Below are 26605 nucleotides of genomic sequence, written 5' to 3'. Positions count from 1 at the left end.
TAGTGAACCATAGTTTTCCAACTAAAAATCAACATAAAATTTCCACATACTCTTAGACTTCAGAGAATTTAATAAGAGAAGAATGTTTTCACTGTTTTGGAGTTTCTCTTGAATTTAAAAATTAAAAAAAGAATTTAGCTTCAACGTGGGCATGCAGGATCTCAGTACCCTGGTCAAGGATGGAACACACACCCCTGCAGTGGAGGCATGGAGTCTTAACCACTGAACTCCAGGGAAGTCCCTGGAGATTTTCTTTAGATGATTGTATAAAAAAGGAAGAAATAATCATTTATCAGGTCCCTGTAGGTCCCTGGATCTCTCTCACAGTATCTGTCTTGGGAAAATGCTGCTGCTGCTGCTAAGTCGCGTCAGTCGGGTCCGACTCTGTGCAACCCCATAGACGGCAGCCCAACAGGCTCCTCCGTCCATGGGAGTCTCCAGGCAAGAACACTGGAGTGGGTTGCCATTGCCTTCTCTGGAAGAAGGCATATACCAGCTCCAATATCATATTCTCAATTCTCCTTTCTAGCTCTAATAATTTCCCTGATATTATAGATTTGTGTAAAGCAAATATATGTGTTCTCCAGAAATGTGTGCATATGGCAGGCAAACTGATGTGATATTTCCTGCCCAAACTACTTGTCTCTTTCTTCCTTCATCCTCAAGCTAACCAAGCCCCTACTCCCTGTATACATATGTAGGCTAGTGACTAAGGTGGAAAGGACTTAGGTTCCTCTGAGGAACCTTCCCTGAGGAAGCTTCCCTGGTGGCTCAGTGGTAAAGAATCTGTCTGCAATGCAGGACAAGCTGGTTAGATTCCTGGGCTGAGAAGATCCCCTGGAGGAGGAAATGGCTACCCACTCCAGTATTCTTGCCTGGAGAATCCCATGGACAGAGGAGCCTGGTGGGCTGTAGTTTATGGGTTTGCAAAGAGTTGGACATGACTGAGTGGCTAAACAACAACAACAAAGACCCCTGAGGAGCCCCTGAGATAAGAAATATGAAGTATATCCTTGCAACACAAAGAGAACCAATTCATCATCTAACGATTGGGGGTGTATCCTAAATCACCAATGAGCAGAATGTTATCATGGTTTTTAAAAGCAGATCTTCTTGATATTAATGGAATAGATATAATGTCTATTGATTTCTTTGGTTTAAAGAAAGAGCTGTGTACAGTGATAGAACTTCTTTTCCAAGAAAATTAATTCTCATTTGTTTTTTTGAGCTATGATATCATGTATTGCCCCAAGATTTATGCCTGGTGTTATATTTCCATTTAGTGTTTTCATGTGTTCTGGTAACAAGATGGTTTATTTCAGTTTCAGTGCATAACTGTCTTTTCTTAAAACTTTTATTTTATATTGGAGTATTGCCAATTGATAGTTTCAGATGAACAGCAAAGGGACTCAGCCATACATATACATATATCCATTCTCCCTCAAACCTCTCTCCCTCCAGGCTGCCACGTAACATTGAGCAGAGATCCCTGGGCTATACAGTAGGTCCATTTTAAATAGAACAATATGCACAAGTCGATCCCAAATGCCCTAATTATCTCATCCCCCCATTCTTCCACTCTGGTAACCATGTGTAGGTTCACTATGTCTGTGAGTCTGTTCTGTTTTGTAAATAAGTTTACTTTTATCTTCCTGTTTCTCTGACTTTCTTCACACAGTACAATAATCTCCACGTCCATCCATGTTGCTGCAAGGACGCACCCTCTATATTCCTTTTAAGAGGGGCCCCCAAAAGCCAAACCTAGGCGGTAGTAGCCTGAATTGCACCAGCACAATTTAATATGATGCCATTACACCTAAAACATTTACAACAGTTGCAAATCTACTTATTTTAAGCACAGTTTATATAATACTTTGACAAACAAAAATATACATTTAGAACTATTATATGTATCTATCTGCTCCGTAGCAAACTTACAATAAATTATACATTATACCAGAGTACATTTTCTTAAAGGCTAAAAAGAAAAAGCCACATTTATGTTTAAAATACAACGCTAGCTCATTATTATTATTATTTTTTTAAAAACTAACAGCCATTACATAAGATTCACTCATTTCAAGCTTACATTCATTTGATATTCACATCAAATTCATTACTTATAAGATTGGCGATGAAGTTGGCTTTTAACACTGTTTGGAAGTTTGTTCCTGACATTTCAGTTCAGCTATGAGCTTGTTATTTTGAAAATTATGTATGAAAAGAAACATGAAAATGACACAAGAAACACGTTACACTCTTTGTAAAAGTATGAAAATAAAATCTGTGTTTTATTCCTATGCTTTGTCCACAGATATCACCTCCAAAGACTGATACAGTGGTGTTTGAGATGTTGCTGTTTCACTTTCATTGAGAATGGGTTTTTGAAAATTAGGTCCACCAAGGAAAAACAGAAGTTTGCAAAGCTGTGAATGCTTCCCATAATGTCAAGACAGAGCAAGTGATGAGCACAAAGCATTGTCTACCACATCTCACAACTTGGTTTTTTCCTTGGAAATTGGGGAGTTTGTGTGTAAATGAGCCTAAATAAAGACATTATAATTGCTATTTCATTCCTTTGGATACTCAACTTTTTTTGTCCTTTTAAAAGAATCATCTTGCTAATGTTTAAGCATTTACAGGTGTGTTTTACACTAATCTAGTTTTTATGTATATCTGGTTTGAAAGTAGGAAAGAAATAGTAAGTTAAATAAAAACAGAATATTATTTATTAGCTTAAAGCATTTAAGCTTTCCGGTTTTTAACATTTGGGACAAGGTGAATGCTCTTCCCACTTTATCTTTCTACTATTACAAAATGAACAGAATGGGAGAAAATTTCACTATTTGTATTTATTCTTTTTCACTGGATTTAAATATGGTCATTAGACAACTGTTACCCAACAAAATTGTAAAATATAATATCAGTAGAGACACTACTTCTCTATTTCATGCTACTATAACATGGGTAATGTGTTTTTACGGAAGACTGACTAAAGGGGTTGAAACAAAAATTTACAGTGATGAAGTGGGTGAAAATAATTATTTACACAGAGTGCTGGAAAGAGAAGTAGCATACTTGCTAGGAGCTGCAGTTCATCAGTTAACTACCTTTACATGTCAGAAATTCCCACCTTTGTAGTTTTTAAAAAATGTGTGGCCTCTTCCTGGTTCTTCTCTCAACCCATGTACAAGAACTTTGGGACTCCCATACTTACTGGTCCCCAAAATGTGCTTCTTTTCAAGCACTCCATAGAACAGTGGACATAGAGCAGATGCTGAGCAAATAGATGAGTAACAACAATTCTCTTTTCATTTAGGTTATATTTGATGTTTTGTAAAAGTTCTGAATGCAATGTCTTATTCACCATCATGTTTGGATAAATCATTAAAAATATGGGTGAAAGTCAAAGTGTTAATCACTCAGTCATGTCCAATTCTTTGTGACCCCATGGACTGGAAATATGGGAATGACAATTAAAATATGGGAATGACAAGTAAAGTTACTTATTTTCATTTTTAAGAATTACCCTGTAAATTAAATTCATGTTTAATAACATGGAGAAGGAACAGCAACCCGTTCCAGTATTCTTGCTTGGGAAATCCCATGGATAGAGGAGCCTGGTGGGCTATAGTTCATGGGATCACAGAGTTGGACATGACTGAACAACTTTCACTTCACTTAATAACAAAGGAAATTATTATTTGTTGCCTTTAGACAATTACAATAAACAAGGAATTCTAGCTTCCTAAACACAACTTGTGGACTTAAAGTTGACACTGAATTCACTTCACTTTGTCTATGAATTGCCAAAAAAAGAATTTTTTTTTTTTTTTGGAATAATTGTGTTAGTTTGAATGACTCAGACTGTTTTCCTTTATTGGATCAAATGTTCAGATAACTTTTCAGCTGATTAGTTCATTCTGTTTTTGTAGAAGTAGCTCCAGTTATTTCTATTGTGTGACTGGTGGAAAAACATTTAAAATTCTAAAATGGATACAAACCATAATGTATAAATATACACATTTTTTTTTAACTCCAGAAAAGAAGTAAAACAGTATTCAATGACCAACCTCATGAAAGTTATGTAGATACCAAATGTTAAAATTGATGGCTTCTTTCCCTTAGGATGTATTTTTACTTTCTCCTTTCTTCTGCATTTTAAAATCCACTGTATACCACTTGTAGTAGTGATTTGTCTAGTACCTAAGACTGGCTTCTGCAAAAACGTGCTGCAGAGTAGCTCTCCTGACACTCATTAACAAACCAGCCTCATTAACAAACACTCAAAATTGAATGGTTTTACTTTTCTAGTTTTACTACTTTCAGTAGTGTGGTTTGTCTCTCACTTTGATAGGCCCTGTAGCTATCTCACCTTATAAGTGGCTCAATTTCACTTCTAGTACAAACAGACGGTCAAGAGATGACATTTTTGTCATGAAGCAAAATGTTCCAAACCTCAGATGAAGGTAAAATTCACTGCTGTTCCTGGCACTTTCTACTTAATGGCCTTCTTGATTTATCACTGCCAGATTGCCTAATGATCACGCCTTTCTCACTGTACGTACTTTCCCCAATGCATATGGTAGTTGTATGGTAGTTTTAGATACACCCAAAGGAGCCAGGAATACTCTACCAAGATGCACTCTACCTTACTATTACCTTGCATGTCAAGACATGCTGCTACACAATATTTTTTGTTTGCTTTGCCTGCTCTCAGGATAACACACATCACCAGTAAAAGAGAAACAAACTGCATATTCAGCAAATGTTATAGTTAACAGGAAAGAAGAAATTACTCATCACACCAGAGAAATCAGCTGACAAATTCATTGTATCATCCAGTGGAGTGACAGGAATTATTCTTATAACTTCAGTGTGATAGTTAAATCACACTCTCAGGGCATTCTCCAACAAGGTCAGGATCAAGGCTACTCAAACTCCTTGGCTTTCTCATATCTAAACTTCCTTTTTCCATAATTAAGGTGAATACTCTATTTGGCTTTCTGTTTTTTGAGTGGGATTTTAGTCATGTTCAGATACTTAACAAAACTGCCAAGAGTCAAAATTAAATGAAGATGAGACGTGTCCATGAAGGAGAGAGAGGTGCTGCTTCAAGGGTGCTTCCTTTTGACTTGTCTTGGATCTGTGCAAGCTAACTACTCTATGGATTTTTGTCCTGCTCATTGTTATTTTTTTTTTTTTAATATACTGTATATGCTGCAAACCACACTTCCAGGACTAGTCTGCTCTAGTGTCTCATCTGAGAAAGCAGAGTTTTATGCAGATGTGGTTACTGTAAATTATCCTCAGTCCCAGAGCCCTCTGGACTTGAATCCATTTCCAGGAGGGCCTCCTGATGGGTGAAGGTCGAGCTGAGAGTTATGCTCTGCCGTGGCTTCACAGGTGCGAGTTCATCTAGTTTAATGTTTTCATTTCTAACCAGAATCGTCTTGTCCATGTTTTCTTCACTGTGCCTTGCGACAACAGCATCGAATACATCCAATTTTGGTGGTAAGGTTCCACTTTCAAACAGGTATTTGGCTATATAGGAGATGCAAATGTTGGATAAAAATGATGTCATCATGGCGAGGGTTTTAAATGGGAATCTCTGGTTATATATGCCACCTTTATCAATGTAATAGCCAGGGTAAAAGATCAAAGGCTGCAGGTTCAGGTAGGGCTCCCCGCCAGTGACTCGCAGGAAAAGGCCCGAGACGTAACCTGCCGCGGCTCCATACGTGTTGGTACCCTTGATGAAGAGCACGCAGAGCAACTGCGGGAAGATGATGATGTAGACCAGGTCAGAGCTGAGGTACCAGAGCCCATACACCGTCTTCGTTAGCAAGGCCATGGTCATCGCAGAAGCTCCAAACACGAATACCGTGATGCGCATGACCCAGACGATCTCCTTGTCAGAAGCCTGTAAGAAATTGCCATCGAGTCAGTTTTTCTCAGAAAGTGCGGGCTTCTCCAGGAGGAGAATGAGATGCCTTCCTGTGCTTTAAAGCTGCCCTAAAGAACAACTCTGGTTCAAATGGCACAGCCTACAGGTAAAACCAGCAGCAAGGAACAGAGCAATCTAGGTGGCCTCCATGGTGGACCTGGGGAGGAGTTTCAGTGACCGGTATGGAGGAACCAGAGCGCACCTTTGCGCTGCTCGCTGAATGTCAGAAAGAGATGCAAGATGCTGCAATGCGGGAGTGAGGGGGCATGGCCTGTCTGGCTTCCTCTACTAACGGCCTTACAAAACAAATGGGACCACTTAGATGCTATGTGGCAATACTTGTAAAACATCCTATAAATATTGTTTTCAAAGAATAGTTTATAAGCTTTTAAAAAATCATGAAACTAAAAAAGTATTATGGGCTTCCCTGATAGCTCAGTTGGTATAGGATGTGCCTGCAATGCAGGGGAGACACCGGTTCCATTCCTGGGTCGGAAAGATCCGCTGGAGAAGGGATAGGCTACCCACTCCAGTATTCTTGGGCTTCCCTTGTGGCTCAGCTGGTAAAGAATCTGTCTGCAATGCGGGAGACCTGGGTTCCATCCCTGGGTTGGGAAAATCTCCTGGAGAAGGGAAAGGCTACCCACTCCAGTATTCTGGTCTGGAGAATTTCATGGATTGGATAGTCCATGGGGTCGCAAAGAGTCGGACATGACTGAGGATTTTCAGTTTCACTTTCAAAAAAGTATTATACATTGTGTATTTAAGTGAAGGCTGAGAAAGGAAATTTGAAAATTGAAAAATTAGGAATTGAATGCAGATTAGAATCTAAAGCAAAGCATTGCTCTTAGCTCTTCTCCGCCATCCTATGTGCGGTTGAGTTCTCTCCTCAGCATGTCTTCTCACAGGACTTTCAGGATCAAGCGATTCCTGGCCAAGAAACAAAAGCAGAATCGTCCCGTTCCTCAATGGATTCAAATGAAAACTGGCAATAAAATCAGCTACAGCTCCAAGAGAAGACATTGGAGAAGAACCAAGCTGGGTCTATAAGAAGCAAGCTGGGTTTATAACATGTGTGGCACACATGTTAAGACCACTTTTTTAAGCAGCCAAACCACAGTGAGAACATCACTACTGTAATGCTTGGCTCCTGATGTTATTTCCTCACTATCAGTCTGAGACTCAGTAATAAATATGAAACGATGGAACTGTTAAAAAAATAAATAAATAAAGCAAAGCATTGCTAATAGCAACACAAAGGGGTACTCTGGAGGATTAATTCCTTATGTATCTCATTTCACTGTTAAGCACAACCTTATTCATCTGCAATTAAAAAACCATACATAATCAATAAATTATTGTTTGTGTATTTTGTAAAATTTATTTTTCTTGCCTTCAATTTAGAAAGACCATTATGTTGATAATAACAAAGATTTTCACACACAAAACAAGAAGTGAGACCACTGTGTGAACTATGACCTAGAAAACTTACAGAAAGCCAAGCCTGAGTGAGGGAAGAAGGTGTAGAGGGCTACGGGCCCCTTGGTGACCATGAGTGTGCTGCTCTATGCCCTCAGATTCAATGAGGAAAATCAAATTGAGAGGCTATTTCCTGACAAAGGAGGACTTGGGGTTCAAGTGAAGAGCAAAACAAGCATGACACTGGTATCTATGAAATAATGACTCACTATGTTCTGCCTACACCAGGGTTTCCTGAGTTTCTTACTGTATTTAAACTGGAAGTTTTTCTAAGATATTTTAGGTTTTGTTACTGCTTCATTAGAAAGAGAAGACATTTAAATTATTGCAATATGCACCTCTTGGGAAATAATTATACTGATGCATGTCCTTCAGTATTAGAGTGAATAATAGCATGCATTAAAAACCTTCATGTATGTATTAGTCACTCAGTTATGTTCAACTCTTTGCCACCCTATGGACTATAGTCACCAGGCTCCTTTGTCCATGGACTTGTTCAGGCAAGAATGCTGAAGTGGGTGGCCATTTCCTTCTTCAGAGGATCTGCTCGACCCAGGGATAGAGTCCAGTCTTCTGCATTGCAGGCAGATTCTTTACTGTCTGAGCCACCAGGGAAGCCTTCATATACAACATATATGAAGGACCTTCACATACAACGTAAATAAAATGCATCATCATTTAACCTTGTGTGCTGAATCAAAGTAGGGTCAGATTTTCACAAAGACTATTAATAATATAGAATAACACCTACACAGTAAGTGCAAGGATGAGAACAATAACAACAATGTAATGTTAAAGAAAATATAACTATTCTTACATTTTGTCTGAATGAAAGCTGGTAGATGTTGCGAGCAAACATCGAACTTGCTGACAAGATGGAAGAATCTGCTGAGGACATGACAGCAGCAGAAACGGCTCCAAGACCAAAATAAGAAATGTACACGGGGCAGAGATACTTGAGGACAATCGGCAAGATCATGTCTGCCTCCTGTTTCTCCCTGGGAGCAAGAGGCCCGTATGCAGTCTGGTTCCAGGCTGTTGACAGAAACAACAAACACAGCCAAAGAGCCATCTATCCATCCATCTGGAGTCCTTCTATTCACTAGGTAGCTTTCGAAATAAATTCAGAACATGTGACCTAGTCTAATTGGTGGGATATCTAATTAGTCCAGTGGGGTATGTTAGTTTAATTAGGTGGCAAGTCCATGTATTGGTCCAGTGACATTGTCTCCTATATTCTGGTGTCTAATGGGTTTTGGTTACACTTAGTCTTATCCACAGGACCTGCACAGGATATGGTGGTGTGAGATTTTTTAATACAAATTTCTCTTCTGCAGTGTTACAATGGTGTTATCTGGTGCAGACTCATTGAAATTAAGTGTTCTCAAGCTGAAGCCTAGAGGGTTCCCCCAACCACATGGAGATGTGAGAGAACACTTAGTGTTTCATTGCTCAGTTATACTCATAAGTGGATAAAGGCAACAGTGGGCCTCTTCTCACCCACTCTCTTCCTGGATAAAGCCTTGTGGTAGGAGCTTCCTTGGCGTTATTTTTCTCTCAAGTAAATTCCTTCTTGCACTGAATTTCACTTATTAGAAATAAACATGAATGGATCAAAGACAGTCCCTTTTTATTGAATAAAAAGTGCAAGTACGGGGTTGAAATTTTCAGGCAGTTTTTGGACTCTGTGGTAGAAGGACTTGAAATATAAGCTTATCTTTGGATATAAATCTTTACTGTTTAGTTATACTAGTATGTAAGAGGAATACAGCAGAAGCTTTAACAGTTGTTTAGTATAGCTCCTTTTATATTTGTTGAATGTTAATGTCATGATTATAGGACCATATAGGGGTGGTTTTCCTTGGATCCTACCATTTTTCCTTTCCTCATTTTCTATTACAGTTGTTCAAAGCCATGCTTTTATGTGGCCAGTTTTATAGCATTAACTGGAATATTATGGGACTAGAAATAATACCCAAGGGTCAGGAGTAATTAGTAAGTGCAATCAAATTAAGGACGAAACTTAAAAAATGTTCAGGATAGAGGCTAAATGGGAGGTAAGCAAGTCATAAAACTCTTTTTACCAATTTTGAGTAAGATATTCTCTTAGTGTTTTAGTTTATCTTTACTTACAAACTTATTGATTGATTTCTCCAAGAAAGGAAACCTTTAATTAACAAACTATTGAAACTGTAAACTGAAGCCTCAAGTTCAAAGTGATCCTTGGGTGGTTATGGTGATGGCAGGTCAACTTCTACTTTTTTTCCCCCATTAAAAAAATTGGAGTATAACTGCTTGACAATGTTGTGTTAGTTTATGCTGCACAACAGCATGAATCAACCCTACATACATATATATATATCCCCACCCTCTCTTGAGACTCCCTCTCAAACTACATCCCCTCGCCCCTGCATCCCACGCTTCTAGGTCATCACAGAGCACAGAGCTGAGCTCCTTGTGCTGCATAGAAGCTTCCCACTTACTGACTGGTTTTCAGGTTTGACTTACCAAGGGAACTTTTAAAAACACCGATCTCTGACTCTGTCTTAGGGCACTAACAGAAAATCCCTGTGGAGTAGGATAGAAACGAGTATTTTTTAGTCCCTCCACCTCCCTGGATGATGACGGTGTGCATGTTGGTTGAGAACCATGGCTGACAAGATCCCAGATACACAGCTGATGAATATCCCAACAGTGGGGCTGGGGGCTGCTCACAAATGTCTTATTGGTGAGGTGAGCAGTCACACAATGTCTGAACTATAAGACGATCTGTTGACGTCTTATATAACAAAGGCAGATACACAATGGGGGTAATGGGGAAAGTGGGGGAGAGAGGGCAGCTGGGTGCTCGCTGGTAACTTGGGTGAAGCCTGAGTGAGTCAATCAGTGAAGCTGCCAGAGGTTTACCTGTCGATGCGCCAATGGCTCCAATGAGCACGGCTGGCAGAGCCATTACCAGGCACCCGAAAGCTGCCAGGAAAGACAGCACCTGAGCGTAGGTGGCGGAGGATGAAGACAGGACCCTCTGGAAGTAGGCTTGCCACGGGATTCCACCCAGCATCTGCATGGGAGCCATGGGGACCCAGGATGAATGGAGGCAAATAGCATCTATTAGTTGTTTTTATTTTTTTTTAATTTCCTGTTTTATTTTTATTTATTAAAATTTTTTTAAATTGGGGGATAATTGCTTTTCCATGTTAGGTTGGTTTCTGCTCTACAAAAACATGAATTAGCTATATGCATACATATATCCCCTCCCTCCTAAGCCTTCCTCTCCTTGACATCCCACCCCTCTAGGTCATCACAGAGCGCAAGGCTGGACTCCCTGTGCTGTATAGCAGCTCCCCACTAGCTGTCTATTTTACACATGGGAGTGTATATATGTTTACTGGGTATTTTTAAAATGAGATTTTTTTTTTAATAATCACATTCAGAATAGTGACAAGCAAGACTCTGAAGTATAGAAAATGGTTCTACATACCACTCATCTTCACTGCTGTCATTGTCACAGTTTCAACTGTGCAGATTTCTTCAAGTTCTTTTCTTTTATAACTATATAGCACAAGATTTTCTTTTCCTTAACTTACCCACTTTAAGCTGTGTTAAAACTATCCAGAAACCTTCAATTTGTTCTTATCTGGAAGTTACAACCACCACAAAATTGTCTCAAAAACATTAATATTCTGAAACCATGAAGTGTAATTTGAGTCAAAACAACCCAATGAATATTTCTTGATCCCAGTCATGTGCCAGGCAATGGAATGGTTTTGAAGCCCAAAGATGAGTGAAAAGTGGTTTCTACTCTTGAGATCACTGTCCGCTGGGAGAACTAGAGCATTGAGGTATTTTCTAATATAGAGAAGATTCTCTTAGAAAATTCTCTTAATATAGAATTTCTCTTTATACTCATTTCTACCTTGTACCTAACTGTGAGATTGTTGTTTTATTAAGTGATCTACACAATGTGTAGTACAGTACATATAAGCAATCTATGCCTACATTGGGGTTGTGCTTAACATTCTTATTGAGAATATATTATAAAAAAATTGGAGACATTGAACTGGAATATAATTTGTTGATGCTCTAAAGAGGCACCATGGGAACAATAATGAACATCAAAGCACTTCCCTGGTGGCCCAGACGGTAAAGTGTCTGTCTACAATGTGAGAGACCTGGGTTTGATCCCTGCATTGGGAAGATTCCATGGAGAAGGAAATGGCAACCCACTCCAGTACTCTTGCCTTGAAAATCCCATGGGTGAAGGAGCTTGGTGCAGGCTACTATCCATGGGGTCGCAAAGAGTCGGGCACGACTGAGCGACTTCACTTTCTTTGGACATCAAGGGGTGTCAGTGGGTGGAGATGGAAGGAGGAAAGTCCTTAGGAAATAATCCAACATGAAAAAGAAAGAAACCAAGAGGCAGCCATAAGACCACCATGTATTTGGTATAAGCAGAGGTCAGGGTGTGTGGGGGTGGCTAGAGAGGAGACTGGACAATTCTCTAACTGACATAGAGTCAGTGTTCAGTAAATATTTATCATGTGAGTGAGTGAATTGATGAGGGAACTTCCCAGATCACAATGTACTGAAGTTGCTTCTTTGACTGTTTCTCTCATTGGCTCCAAATCCTGGGATATCTGCTTGTTTATCAGTATCTCACATATTGGCTCCAGAAAAATTTCCGTCTTATAAAAGCCATACAAGCTCAAAAAGTTGGCTTAAAGCTCAACATTCAGAAAACGAAGATCATGGCATCTGGTCCCATCACTTCATGGCAAATAGATGGGGAAACAGTGGAAGCAGTGGCTGACTCTATTTTTGGGGGCTCCAAAATCACTGCAGATGGTCATTGCAGCCATGAAATTAAAAGACTCTTACTCCTTGGAAGGAAAGTTATGACCAACCTAGACAGCATATGAAAAAGCAGAGACATTATTTTGTCAACAAAGGTCTGTCTAGTTAAGGCTATGGTTTTTCTAGTAGTCATGTATGGATATGAGAGTTGAGCTATAAAGAAAGCTGAGCACAGAAGAATTGATGCTTTTGAAGTGTGTTGGTGTTGGAAAAGACTCTTGAAAGTCCCTTGGACTGCAAGGAGATCCAACCAGTCCATCCTAAAGGAAATCAGTACTGGGTGTTCATTGGAAGGACTGATGTTGAAGCTGAAACTCCAATATTTTGGCCACCTGATGTGAAGAGCTGACTCATTTGAAAAGACCCTGATGTTGGGAAAGATTGAAGGCAGGAGGAGAAGGGGATGACAGAGGATGAGATGGTTAGATGGCATCACCAACTCAATGGACATGAGTTTGGGTAAACTCCGGGAGTTGGTGATGGATAGGGAGGCCTGATGTGCTGCAGTTCATGGGATCACAAAGAGTCGGATACGACTGAGTGACTGAACTAAACTGAACAAGCTCAAAAGCAAAAATAAACAAAATAAAATAAAACAAGGAGAAATTCTAAAATTCATAATCCCATGCCTCACTCTATATGCTTCCAAAACTTTTCCCTTTGTTTTGCAACCCGTAAATCAATCTATCATTAACATCTTCCATGTTGAAAAATATTTCATCAATAGTTTCAATGACTGTATGAGCTGATATACATAATTTACATACCTATGTCTCTGGACACATAGGTCATCAAGGTTTGTAAGTCAGGTACAATCTGGCCTCCGCTGATGAACAGAAGCTCTGATGGGAAGGTGGAGCAAGGAGTGGGAGCCCACTCACCAGGGTGTCCAGGGGTGGTGATGAGCACTGAGATGAGGATGGACATGTGTGTCACTTACCAACAACAAAAAGCTGTCAAGCCACGTGTAGATTTCAAATGGCTCGATGGTCCCCAGCCAGGGCTTCTGGTACTTGGTGTGCAGGGCAGTGAAGCCAATGTCAGCAACTGCAGAATTGGACAGCGCGAACGGCACGCTGATCCACTGCAACCAGAGTTCGTGAAAGCATTAGTGTGGCTATCTGGGACATGCAAGATTTCATGTATTAGTTTTTTTTTTTTTTCCTTCTCATAGATGGCACAGCTTGGTCATTCCTCTTGTTCAGGGGAGGACCTAGAAGCATGTTCTCTATGGACACCATGGAACACTGATTTAGAAAAGTTAGAGTAACACGTTGTCAGCTTCTGAGCTAATTATGCCATATCACATTGACTGCAAAACCTTCGGGAAGAAAACACTGAATTCGAGAACTTTACATATGTTTATACAAAACATGAATATTTGTTAGCATATATATATATAAAACATGTATTTTCTTAGAATTAGAAGATATCCATTTCTTAAAGTGACTGGGAAGATTTGAATGAAAATAATCTCTAGGAGCAGTCTCATGGCATAACCAAAACTAATGTAGAGAAAGGTTAAGAGACAAACACAGATCAGGGTCACGGTTTAAATTTTAACTCTGACAGAAGTCTTTGAAGGAAGATCACACATGTTTCCATCAAATGTAGGCGTGAAGGAAAGGAGCCCCCAGAGCTTTCTAAGAGCTAACTGAGGGCACTTTTCTGTCAAAATCTCACAATGTGATTAGAGTTTTTCATCCAAGTAATCGATACAGAAAAGCAAAATTTCCAATACTGTATGACTTAATGTGTGTTAGTCATGATGGGGAAATAGGACTTCTATTAGTTTTTGCCGAGTTAGTATGAAATACCATGTCATCTCTTACAAAAGGAGAAATGAAGGAAGGCGGGAGGGAGGATGAAAGGAAGAAGGAAGTCTGTGAATGGCCCTACTCACCAGGCCCACGAAAATGCAAAAGAGCTGAACGACATCCGTGTAGGCCACAGAGTACAGCCCGCCCACCAGGGTGTACAGGGTGGCGATGAGCGCAGAGACGATGACAGACATGTGCACACTGGCCCTGATGATCACGCTGATGGTGGCTCCTGCAGAGATGGGATGGGAACAGCCCAGCTGAAGTTCCACAGTCCAGCTCTTCCTTCTCACTCCTAACCTGAGTGTGCCTGTGCACATCTGTGTTTGTATACACATATACACATACAGTCTAAAATGTTCTTTCTGAAATTAGTGCTTTGCTCACTTATTTATGAGGAAACCTGAAACTCATGACTTGATTACAGAATTCCATGACATAAACTGAACTGAACACTACTATAAGGTCTTGCAATCATTTCACCGACTGCCTAAAACTCTGACTTCGTTGAACACATGCAGTGTATTTACTCACATCCATGAGAAAAACAAGCCTTTATGATGAGCATAACCACCCAGCTTCTCATTTTACAATTAGCATTGATTTGCTCTTTTGCATTAACTCTGACCTCTGTCGGCTTTTATTAGATGACACACGGTCTAAGGTATCAGGGTTTGAAATAAATTCACAGGAAAAAATAATAAAACTGGTAATAAAATTGCACTTTCCAACTTTTTCAATTTTATGAAAGATTACTTTTATTTTATTTCCTTTTCCTGCAGCATTCCAATCTTGTTCCTAGGATACAAATGTACTGAAGAGTCATAGATTTAGCATCATTTTTAAGGGTTTTTATATTCCCTTAAAAAATTTTTTTATTGGAGTATAGTTGCTTTACAATGTTGTGTTAGTTTCTGCTCTGCAGCAAAGTGAATCAGCTATGTGTACACAAACAGCCCCTCTTTTTGGATTTCCTTCCCATTTAGGTCACCACAGAGCATGGAGTAGAGTTCCCTGTGCTCTGTAGTAAGTTCTTATTGGCTACCCAGGCTGGACACTATAAACTCCTAGAGGAAAATATAAGCAGAACACTCTCTGGCATAAATTGCAGCAAGATCCTTTTGACTCACCTCCTAAAGTAATGAGAATAAGAACAAAAATAAATAAATGGGATCTATTGACCTTAAAAGTCTTTGCACAGCAAAGAAAACCACAAACAAGACAAGACAACCCCAGAATGGGAGAAAATATTTGAAAACAAACCAACTGACAATGGATTAATATCCAAAATATACCAACAGCTCATGCAACTCAATATCAGCAAGCATTATGTTTTATAGTGATTTTTATCACTATAAATTCATCAAAATTGTAAAGCCACTTTAGAAGTCAGTCTATGCTTTTCTAACTTTATGATTTTGTTTATTGTGTTTGCTGATGTCTACATTTCTAATAGAATATTAATATCATGGTATGGATAGCTGGACCATTGTGGAGTTTTGGGCTGCCAGTTCAGCATTCATTTGTTGTTCTACACACCCTTTCCTGTTGTTCTCAAGAGTGGTATAGTTTATATCTTGTATTATTAAATGTAGCAATGATATTCCTCTCACATTAATGTACATGCAACACGTGTGATCTGAGTCATTAACTGCAATCTTACATTCTATTCTCACTTCTCAATTGCATGCTAATAGCATATGCAGCCCATCTGAGACGAAAATCCATTATCTAAAGAGCAGTATGAGATATCTCAGATACTGTTATCTGAGATAACAATGCAAAATATTTTTCAAAAGAATTTTCTGCTTAGTGCTTTGGTTTAGTGAAAGTGTAAGTCACTCAGTCATGTCTGACTCTTTGCAACCCCATGGACTATACAGTCCATGGAATTCTCTACACCAGAATACTGTGGTGGGTAACCTTTCCCTTCTCTATGGGATCTTCCCAACCCAGGAATCGAACTCAGGTCTCCTGCATTGCAGGCGGATTCTTTACCAGCTGAGCCACAAGGGAAGCCCATGGTTTAGTATCAAAATTAAATTACTTTCTTTAGTAAAAACCAATTGAGAAAAGGAAAATCTTAGTAAATAACTGGGAGCAGAAGACAAAGGAAAGAGGTTGGTTATTTACAAGTGACTTTGGACAACTGACTTATTGTTGTATGGATATTTAACAAGTTATTTTTTTTTCTCCTGAGACTATTCACTTCATGTTGAAACTTTAGTTGCAATTCTTTGCCATTCACCTTTGGTCTAGCTCTCTACTGTAATAACAATATTTTAAAGTTACATCCCATGAATTATGAAAAGTTCAATTATTACTCTACTTCTTTTGAATACTGTTTAATTTTCCACCCTTTAGTGCAATTTCTATTAATCCTACACCTCCAAAGGTAGGGAGGCTGCATGTTACAGAAGAAAGGTCACTGGATGAGGAGTCTAAAGATGTAGGGTTTAGTGTGTGGTGGCTCAGATGGTAAAAGCGTCTGCCTGCAATGCAGGAGACCTGGGTTCGATCCCTGGGTTAGGAAGATCCCCTGGAGAAGGATATGGCAACCCACTCCAGTATTCTTACCTGGAAAATTCCATGGATGGAGGAGCCTAGTGGGCTACAGTCCATGGGGTTGCAAAGAGTCGGACACGACTGAGAGACTTCACTTTCAGTTTTCACTTTCAAGTCACTTCAGTCATATCCAACTCTTTGAGACCCCATAGACTGTAGCCCACCAGGCTCCTCTGTCCATGGGATTCTGCAGGCAAGAACACTGGAGTGGGTTGCCATTCTAGTAAAAGCTGTCATTTGGCAGTAACTCAGTGGCTTTAAAGAAGCCACCGACTTTCATTTCACTATTAAGCTTGGAATGAATTGTTTTCTCTAAAATATTTTCTAAGTCATTCCATCATTTGTAGTGAGTAAAACCAAACCTAGACTTCCAGAGCTGCTGTGAAATATTAATTTACTCATGCAGCCAGAAAAATAAATATACTGAAAATAAAGTTATAAAAATTCTCTGAATTTGATCTGTTATGTAAATACACATTTCTTTAAGAAGCTGTAAGGATGTTTATATATATCGAGAAGACAGTTTGAGATACTCCTAAGTTTTACAGGTGAGCTATGCACATTCATAGTAAGGTGGTAAAATATCTTGTCCCGAGCTATTTCTAATAAACACTAATTTTGAAGTATATCCAACTATTATTTTTGAAGAAAACAGAGCTGTTGTTAAATTGAAATATACTTTTTTTTTTACTAGAGCATATATTTCAAGAATAGCAGTCATGTTTTCATAAATGTTCTTTGATACATGTGTATGTAAAGAGAGAGACATTAACATATTTTACATGTATGTTGACATACACACAGATGTAGACACGTAATTGCTAAAATAACTAATTGCAGCAAAGTTCAGAGTTTAGCTATTATGATTTATATTTCCAAAGTACTTTAGAAATAATAGGTTTTCATTCTATTCTCCCTTTAGGGCTCTGTTATATGAATTGATCCTTACTCAGCGAGAGTGAACATTTTGTATTCTGTTAGATATTCAGCCCACTCCTTTTTTGATATCTCAGCAGGCAGTTTGTTCTTAAAACCAAAATTTTCTGGCTTTGAAACCAATGACAAATAAACTACCATTGCTACTGAGAGCAAGGTGGGAAGGAGCTGTGTGTTTATGTAAAACTTCATGAGGATACGGCAGGGATGGTTGTAGAGCATGACCACTCAGTGCCAGGAAAGTGCAATATTTTCACTGAATATTACAGTGAAAATTATTTACCTATTAAATTCACTTCTTTTCTACATTAAATCATTCCTTCATCTGACAGTTGGAGACCAACAAAATAAGATACAATTATACAGGAGTCTAGAGAGAAAGGAGTGAAGAGTGGTGTAAAGTATTATCTGATGTTACAGAGACCAAATCTGATGACAACCCTGAAAGCAGAAGAGTAGCCTGTAGTCTAATGCATAACACAGGAGCTTCATGTCATCTGACTTTTCTTTGGGCCACTTAAAGCCTGACTGTAGATGTAAGCCCATTGCTTCCCTTTTTAAGAGGAGATGGAGATGACAGTGTCCTGGATGTCACACAAAGACACAGCTCATAAAGGGAGGACAAGGAAGGCCTAACCCTACGAGTCTTCAGGAAGGAGCTCAACATTCAGTGGGATGGCTTAGACTTATTCTGGATGAAAAGGGAGGGTGCTGAGCCTGAAGCTTGCCCACAATCCCACTGAACTCTCTCACTTCCTAGGTTTTATGAGTGGGCTGAGAACTCAAGGACAGGTTGTCCTTAGCATGGATGGATCTTGGAAGTAAGTTAGACCCCAAAGAGTCTAAGTTCATTTTTCAAATCCCTGAATACGTCTACACTCCAACACTCTGGATGAAATGGGATTCATTGAGAAAGGAAAGACTGTTGTTTTCCTTTTCTCCTTTGGAGAAAGTGTAGCTATGGGTGATTCATTCATTCATTCATGTGTAATGGGACAATAAGTGTTAATAAGATGCAGGCCCTGCCTTCAAGAAATTCATAATTCCTTTTGTGACCATTTGGAAACTGAGAAATAGATAAATAGCCATATAAATACAAAGTAGTAAATCCACTGAAAACAAAATTTCTGGTTCTTACAGAATCCCAGAGGAAAGGCATCTGGAAAGTTCAGGATGACTGCCTGGAGGAGGTGACATCTGTAGAAGATTTGAAGGCTCTTCCTGGCTGGTTTGAAAGGAAAGCGGGGGCTGTGCATCCTAAGAAGGGGTCACTGGGCTTGCAAAGTTCTGGAGGAAGGGAGAAGGAAGAGTCCAAAAGAAGCTTTTCCAGCCCAGTTTAAAGGTCTGGTTTTAATCAGTAAAGGGGTGTGGTCGGATTCAATCTAATATACTGTGTGAAGATCATGGGAGAAGGGTGGCCTTGTAAGCAGCAGGGTGGTGGTGTTAATCTAGGTAAGCGACACTGGGGCCTGTGGCTGAAGATAGTAAAGCTGTGTATCTAATACTTGTTCAACCAGAGTGCATGGGCATGCTAAGTCACTTCAATTGTGTTTAACTCTTTGCAACCCTATGGACCATAGCCCGCCAGACTCCTCTGTGCATGGGATTTTCCAGGCAAGAATGCTAGAGTGGGTTGCCATTTCCTCCTCCAAGGCATCTTCCTGACCCAGGATCGAACCCATGTCTCCTGCATTGGCAGGTCGGTTCTCTACCACCAGCACCACCTGGGAAGCTCCCTGCATGCAGAAGGATGTTTCGTTGGTTCTCACCTAAGGCTGAGAAGATGGCTGCTGCCCAGAACATCTCTCCCATCAGCGCAGGGATGAACAGCAGCCCACCCATGCGCTTCCCATAGATTTGCTGGAAGGGGTCTAGCATGGTCACGTAGCCCTTGGAACGCATGGGTTTTTGAAGAACAGACCACCTAAAGGAAATTCAAACAAGCGTTAAAGAGAAAATTGAAAATCTGCAATATAAAAGTCTTTGCTAACCTTTTACTGTGTATAATTTCTCAAAGGAAATGAATTTTTTAGAATACTTCTATGTGTTGAGGAATCAGTCTGCAAAATCCTGTGAGTACAGGACCAAGAAATATTTAGCAATAAAGTGGAAATTCCTTAACACAATGACCGTTGTAGGCATCCAAGGCTGTACATAGCATGGCCAAATCATTTGGGCTGAAAAACGTGGACCAGCTCAGCACTCCCTTAAATGTCTATGCACCTGTATTATTTGATTAAGCACAAGATCCAACAAAAGTATTCTAAGAGCAAAATAATAAAACAAAAATAGGAACTGTGTTAAATAATATTCTTGATCTTTTATTAGTTTGATTTACAACAAGATATTCAGGTACCATTCAAATTGATTCATTTTTAATGATATGTCCACACTATTTTGGAAATAAAAAACATCATTACACTAAGAAATTCACTGTGCTGATTGCAAAACGATCAAGGGAATTTTTTCCACATATTCCATAATCAAGAGATCCAGTCAGCTACACATTCATGTTACCACTTCCTGATAACAGTGACTTCGGTGGGATTTCCGGTGGCATTTCCCACAATATTTATGCTGTTTGACTTATTCTTTCGGTTGCTATTTATACTCCTAATCTTTATGCTTTACTGACTGAGTCACTCGGGTATAAAGCTTTTCTTACCTAAAATCAGACTAAGAGAATATCCAATGGGTGCCTGAGCCCACGCCAAGCCGTAATCTGGAACATACACGGCCTCCGCTGTCCCGTTGATGTAGCCTCCTCCAACCCAGGTGGCTGAAACAGGATGAGGAGCGAAGGGGAGATGTATCATGCCTGTTGTCCCTGAGACCCGCTTGGCCCCACAGGGTGCCCCTGAGCCCCGAGAGGCCTGTGGGACTGCCACCAGACACATGGCTGGTCTTTGTGGAAGTGATCGAAGAGTGAAAACCGCACTTTGGATTTCTAAGACTCATCATAGAAAAATAAGTGTTAAGACTTCTTAATCTTTTTTGTACTGGTTACACAACAAAATTAAAACATTCTCAACATACTGAGTTAAGTAATTCTATTATTTACATTAATTCACCTATTTTTTTGTGCTTTTTAAAAAGTGATATGTAGAAAATTGAAGATTACATTTGTGGCTTACATCATATTTCCACTGAACAGTGTTGCCCTGGATATTTTCTAAATCCCCCAAGTCATGAACATTTTGAAATGATTTTATAATATCACAAAGTCTGAGATCATATGTGATATATTTCACGACTGCCTCCATTCTTAATAATGCTACAACTCTTCCCCTTGCTTCCATAACATGGAGTCAAGTGTCTTGATTTCAAGGGCCTTTTATTTTAATTGTATTGATCTTTCCTCATTGATAATGACTATTGTCTTCAAGGAGTGAAGTGTGTGTGTGTGTGTGTGTGCATGTTTGCATGTGTGGTTGTGGGTGTGGGTGCTTTCCATTAATAGAGTCACTTCATAAACATGCTGGGTGCATAGGGTTTTGGCAAATCTATCTTAAATGATAATGTAGTTGTACTTACTACCTTACACTGTTAAGGAAGTGGAGGGAGGAGGGTGCCAGGTGATGTAATTGAGCTTAAATTGCTTTTTCCTTCTCTGTCTCTGGATAGAGACCTACACTTAGGTGTAGGTCTGACCTACACCTGACCTACACTTAGGGTTTGGGTCAGCCTTCAGGAGAATTAAAATGTTGACTGCATGCATGCTCATTTGCAAGTCTTTGTTCTAATCTGGGTCTTTCAGGCAGACATTTGATATTTCATAAAGAATAATAAGAACTATGTCTTCTTCAGATATTATTTAATAACATTATTGTAGCATAACAGCTGAAGAAGGGAGGCCATAGAATCAAAGAAAGCATGTTTTGATTAAACAACTTTGGGTCCAAAATGATCTATAAACTCTATCATTTTCTCTGAGAAGAACTGTAGTAGTTGATTTTTGCTGAAATGCTAAAGTTAATGGAACACTCTAATCTTGGCAGTTTATACCCTTTGAAAAGTATTGTCAAACTATTTACAATAATCCCTAGGTATAATTGCTGTAAAATTATGAGGAATAGAGGCTGGCATGAAGCTTACCAAATATGAGACTGAATTCTGGGCTGCAATGGGGAATAAAATTTGACTCTGAAAAATTCTCTGAAATTTCACAGTTAGAATGTTCATAAAACAAATAACTTGTTTATGAAACTGCCAAAGACAAGTGTTTCTTGCCAAAATTTATCTGGCATTTAATCCAAACCCAAAGCAAAGGAGAGAGAGCCTTCAGTGGTTGATCCAATTTTTAAAAGGTCAATATGAAAAGACCTGCCTGCAAAGGAACTTTACATACACAAATGGAGAGTTTATACACAAAATCCTCAAGTGGACAAATGATATTTAGCAGCTACCCCATCTTCACAGCAGCTTTTCCATGGTGGTGATCAATAACAAATGCTATGATGTGCTTTTCTTATCCTAAACCTGGTGAAATTTTAAAGACTTTCCTTCCCAACCTCCCACAAATGGCAAGTAACCAGGACCTAGAGCAATGACTTCTCACAGCACAGCCCCTGAGACCTCACCTTCCTGTCAGTCATCTGTGACTCTGAACACCACACAGGAAATGTTTTGCCACGTTAAGTAAATGCCTGTTGGTCTTATTAGTGATCTTATTGGGTCTTAGTAGCACAACATTTATTAGTGATCAGTTTTCATTGTGTAGGTCTCCTCTCCATTTCCAGAAAGAAAACTGGTGCTTGAGTTAAAATATCATAATTACAAACTACTGTATTAAAGTATTATAATATAGACAGGCAGACTTGGGTACTTTTTGTAATTAAAGTCCCTCTATTGTTATCAATATGGTCATTTGCATGTTCGTATATTTTCACGTCAGATTCTTGAGAACAAGGATTCTTTTAAATCATATGCATTTTTACTTTCAATTTTTATTCCTTATCAAATAACACAATCAATGAATCTGACAAGTTTAGATAATATGGTTCAGATTTTAATTGAACTATGATATTGATCAAGGCTCTGTTTGGTTCTGAGAAAAAATCTTTAAAAGCTAAGTTCGAGCAGGACACGTTATAAGAAATATCATAATTCAAATTTTTTCAATATAGTTTAATAGCCTATTAGATTAAAATCACTCTAAATGATAAAAGAACAAATTCTGAGATATTATCTTTATGAACATAATTAATGTATTATTTAACTAGAGTATTAGAAAGTTATTATAATTTACAATTAATAAAATACTTTCGTATGCAACAGTTTATTTATTCTTTTCAACCATTTGAGGGAAATAAACAACTGTCATTTTATTTTGCTTTTCTTCTTATTTTCTTTGTCAAAAGAGAAATCTGAGGGAGATATAATTACAATGCTTTAATTCACTTCAGATACCAGTATTCCATGTGGGTCTTTGTGTGTGCTCTAATGAAAACTGAAGATGAAGATACAAAGGTGCCTGTATTGTTCATCAACAGCTGGATAATAAGAAAAAAAAAACAAGAAAATCTGCACCAACGTTTCAGTAAACATCTGCAGGTGATAGGTAAGTGGGTGATTCTTATTCTTCATGTTTTTGTATTTTTTCTGGTTTTGTTTATTATGCATCATAGAAAATATTTTGTAAAATACATTTTTTTTTCTGTATGTGTGTTTATGTACAAAAAATGAGAAACAGAGGGTAAAAGAGAGCTCTTTTCACCCTGGGTACCTTTATGGAGAAGTGGGGAGAGGTTGGGTGTGGTTCACTGTGTGGCCGCCAGACCTGGCTCTGGTCCTTACTAACCACACGAGTCTGGGTCCTGAGTAGCCCAGAGCCCTTCCGAGTGCTGTCATGAAGATCGAACAAAACCATGTATGGTTGGCGAAGAGTAAAACAAACAAAATGTGACTATCTGAGAGGCAGAATCGATCATCAATAAATTATTCTATGACACTGTAGGTTTCAAATGGCCAAACAGGGATGCAGTCTGCCCAGATTGGTTTGGAAAACTTTTTGAAATACAGGGTTAATGATTTTTAACTAGCACTTCAGGACTGAAATTTGGTTATCATTCTGATATGGTTTCCAGTGGGATATTTCTCCACTGGGCACTCATAGTAATTCTGTTGGTATGGATTATATTGATAATATTTAAAAACCTAATATAACTCTAAAATGAAATGTGTGATGTTAGTGAATATGTATCAAGTGGTAGTATGGATATAATTTTAAATTGTTGTTTTTCAGTATTATTTGAAGATATTAACAACCGAGAAGAATAGAAAAGAAAAACAAGCCACCACTTAATCAGAACCACCTTTGGGCAAAGGAGGACAGACTCTGGGGGCTTCTGGCATGGAGGGGTTTGAATGGGTGATAGCTGCAGTTGGTGGCTGAAGGATTCTTACTAAGACACACCCTGGTGTTTCCCTTTTGTATCAGTATTCCTGAAACCTTTTCCTCAGACCCGTGGATTCATAACACGTGATCGTCTTCCTGTGAGTAAAATTACTTCACTACATGGGAGAATAAGGTTTCAAGACAGGACATCAATCAATTTGGAATTGGGCTGCCTCCAAAGTGACTTATTTAGTTTTAAAACCATCACTGGTTAGTGTTCATCAACTAGTTAGCATCCATTAAGACAGCTCGGTCACAACTTGATGCCTGTAGTAAGGAGTAAAAGGAGGTGCTGCCTACATCACATCGATGAACAGAAACACAACTTGTGAGACTCAGGCACTTCTGCACATTCCCCCGCCTCTTTGTTTTCACTGCTTCCACCCACCCAGCAGCCCAGAGCCCAGATTTCTCTCACTGATATTCTGTCCAGTAACTGATAATAACATCATTTGGTCCAGTGCTACTGGGTTGAAAATATTTGAAAAATATATAAGTAGTGAACACAGAGACTTACTCAAGGACAAAGAATGAGGTTTGCTTTGTTCCCCTGAAGAGCTATGGCAGGGATGGCACAAAGGTGGGCGTGAGGGGACCCACCTGTCATGGTGAATCCACCCACCAGCAGCCCGATGTCGCGGCCGCCCACGATGATGGCCTCGCTACGCTCCTCCGCACTGCCACTGTTCTTGGTCCTCCAGGCGGCCCAGATGCCGACCAGCAAGATGAGAAGGTAGAACACCACGATGGCTACCAGCCCTTCCACCTGGAAATCCATTGTCACTGAGGGCTCTGGGCTCTGCCGCGGCAGCTACTTCATTAAGACTTCTGCGAAAACACAGATGCCTTACAAGCCAGCCAAGCAAATACAGGCAGCCCGGGTACACCAGCTGGCTCCTGAGCGGTGGCCACTTAAAGAAGAAGTGCATTGAAATCCGAAGTTTACCTGTGGCTACCAACAAGCCTTCATTCCATCACTCTCTTTCTGTTCAACAACTGAACCTTGTCTTGGGTTTGCAAGAAACAGAGAAAATGGGGGTTTTGCTGTTTAAGGAATGTGCTCATTTTGTATTAAATTCTTGCAGTATAAAATTAACCTTGTCGTGTTTTAACCCGGTAACTTGGGCAAGAAGTCACTCACAATCAGCAAGTCTGTATTTACTTTGGAACCACTATACTGTTCAATCCAGAATTGTTCAGTAGTGTAGATGCATCATAAAGGATCACTCTGAGAACCCATGCATAATCATTCATTCATTCAATCATCATCCCATCCCTCCTTTCAAACATCTTCAGGGAGTGGTTCCAAAAGTAACCTGCCATGCAAATATCTGGGGAAAAAATTTAGGAAGATCAACTTCAAAACAACATGGACCTCCAATTTTCAACAAGTGCAGGAGGATTAAGTTATGGCAGCCACTAAAGGCTTGTGCTATTTAGAGGGTCTCCCTCCTTCAACCCTTCCCACCCAGTGTCTTCCCTCTCTCCCCTGCTCCCTCAGTGGCACACACAGGGAAACGACTTAATAATACAGAAATGCTTGAAACAAAGCGGAGCGTCACAAGCACTAAAAACAAGACCCTTAGAAGAGACGCGTCAAGTTCTAATGCCTTTAATTTCTAGAATTCTTGTTCTCTCGTATCTTCCTCTCGTGCCTGTGGCTATCCATTCTCCTCAATTGGCACGGACAAGTTTTTGGGCAAGCCAGACCTCCGTGCATGCAGATGGGCGACAGATCTTGGGCTAAAGAACCAGCCTCCGTCCCTTGGGCTCAGAGAAGTCAAAAGGAGCGCGAGTGGCGAGTGAGGGGTGAGCTTTGCCTTTGCAGCCTTAGCACCCCGTGTTCCCCTCCCCACCCGCAGGTCTCCCCCTATCCTGCTCCGGGCGGATCCTTCTGCGCCCCAGGGTCCCTCCTGAGCCCGCGGCGTCCCCGGCGCCCCCACTGCACCCCGACTTCACAGCCGCTCGCACCCAAGGACTCAGGCTGCGAGACCCGGCCCGCTGGGCGTCCCCGCGGGAGGGAGGCACAGAGCCGCGTCGGAGGGGTGGCCCCGACGCGCTCCTACCTGGAGTGGCCGCCGCGCAGGGAAGCGCTCCGCGGGTCCAGGCTCCTCTCGGCCGAGACTGCACCGGACACTGGCGTGTGGTCGGGGCGCAGGGCGGCAGGCCAGGAGGGTCCGCTCCCGAAGCTCCGCACCCGGAGTCTCCAGAATCGTTGCGCGCGCGAAGTTGACAGGTGTGGGCGCGGCTCGGGGCGCTCGGCGCGGCCAAGAGGCGATCGATCCAGTATTGGCCACAGTCCCCTTTATAAGGGCGGCCGGTCGTCAGAGCCGGGGAGGCGAACGTCAGAGCAAAGTGCCCCGCGAGCCGGCGGGCGTGGGGCGCAGGGGACGCGCCGGAGCCGCGGGCCGGGCTGCGCTCTGGGCGCGGGGCCAGCGCCGCCGCGGGGTCCCGGCCTGACGACGCGGGCGAGGCGCGGCCACTCCCGCTCCCTCCTCCAGGAAGTGGGGCTCGATTCCCCGGAGTCATTGCCAATTCCTACTTTCCACGACTCTGGTTGGAAGCTGGGAATGGGGAGATGGGGAGGGTCTCAAGAAATTGTTTTCA

The 26605-nt window shown here is 40.4% G+C and overlaps 2 protein-coding genes across 2 annotated transcripts; one reads left to right on the top strand and one right to left on the bottom strand.

Annotated features, from left to right (window-relative positions):
* Positions 1-5293: 5293 nt before the first annotated feature.
* On the bottom strand, positions 5294-24776 carry SLC5A7 (solute carrier family 5 member 7). Its single transcript, XM_005889976.3, is given in 9 exon segments — positions 5294-5923; positions 8244-8461; positions 10334-10487; positions 13221-13364; positions 14184-14332; positions 19371-19511; positions 19514-19525; positions 20267-20380; positions 24599-24776. Coding segments are annotated over 9 exon segments (1740 nt in total).
* LOC102278958 (large ribosomal subunit protein eL39-like) lies at positions 6805-7009 on the top strand. The gene has a single exon (XM_070380155.1). It carries the CDS (start codon positions 6842-6844, stop codon positions 6995-6997), a length of 156 nt encoding a protein of 51 aa, XP_070236256.1. The 5' UTR covers positions 6805-6841; the 3' UTR covers positions 6998-7009.
* Positions 24777-26605: the final 1829 nt, after the last annotated feature.

Source organism: Bos mutus, chromosome 11 (genome assembly GCF_027580195.1).
Source record: "Bos mutus isolate GX-2022 chromosome 11, NWIPB_WYAK_1.1, whole genome shotgun sequence".
Lineage (NCBI taxonomy): Eukaryota > Metazoa > Chordata > Mammalia > Artiodactyla > Bovidae > Bos > Bos mutus.
Note: the sequence above shows the minus strand (reverse complement) of the source record. Positions and strands in the feature narration are given on the sequence as shown.

Coding starts and splice junctions, on each gene's coding strand:
- LOC102278958 (XM_070380155.1), top strand. CDS start 6,842: ATGTCTTCTCACAGGACTTTCAGGATCAAGCGATTCCTGGCCAAGAAA.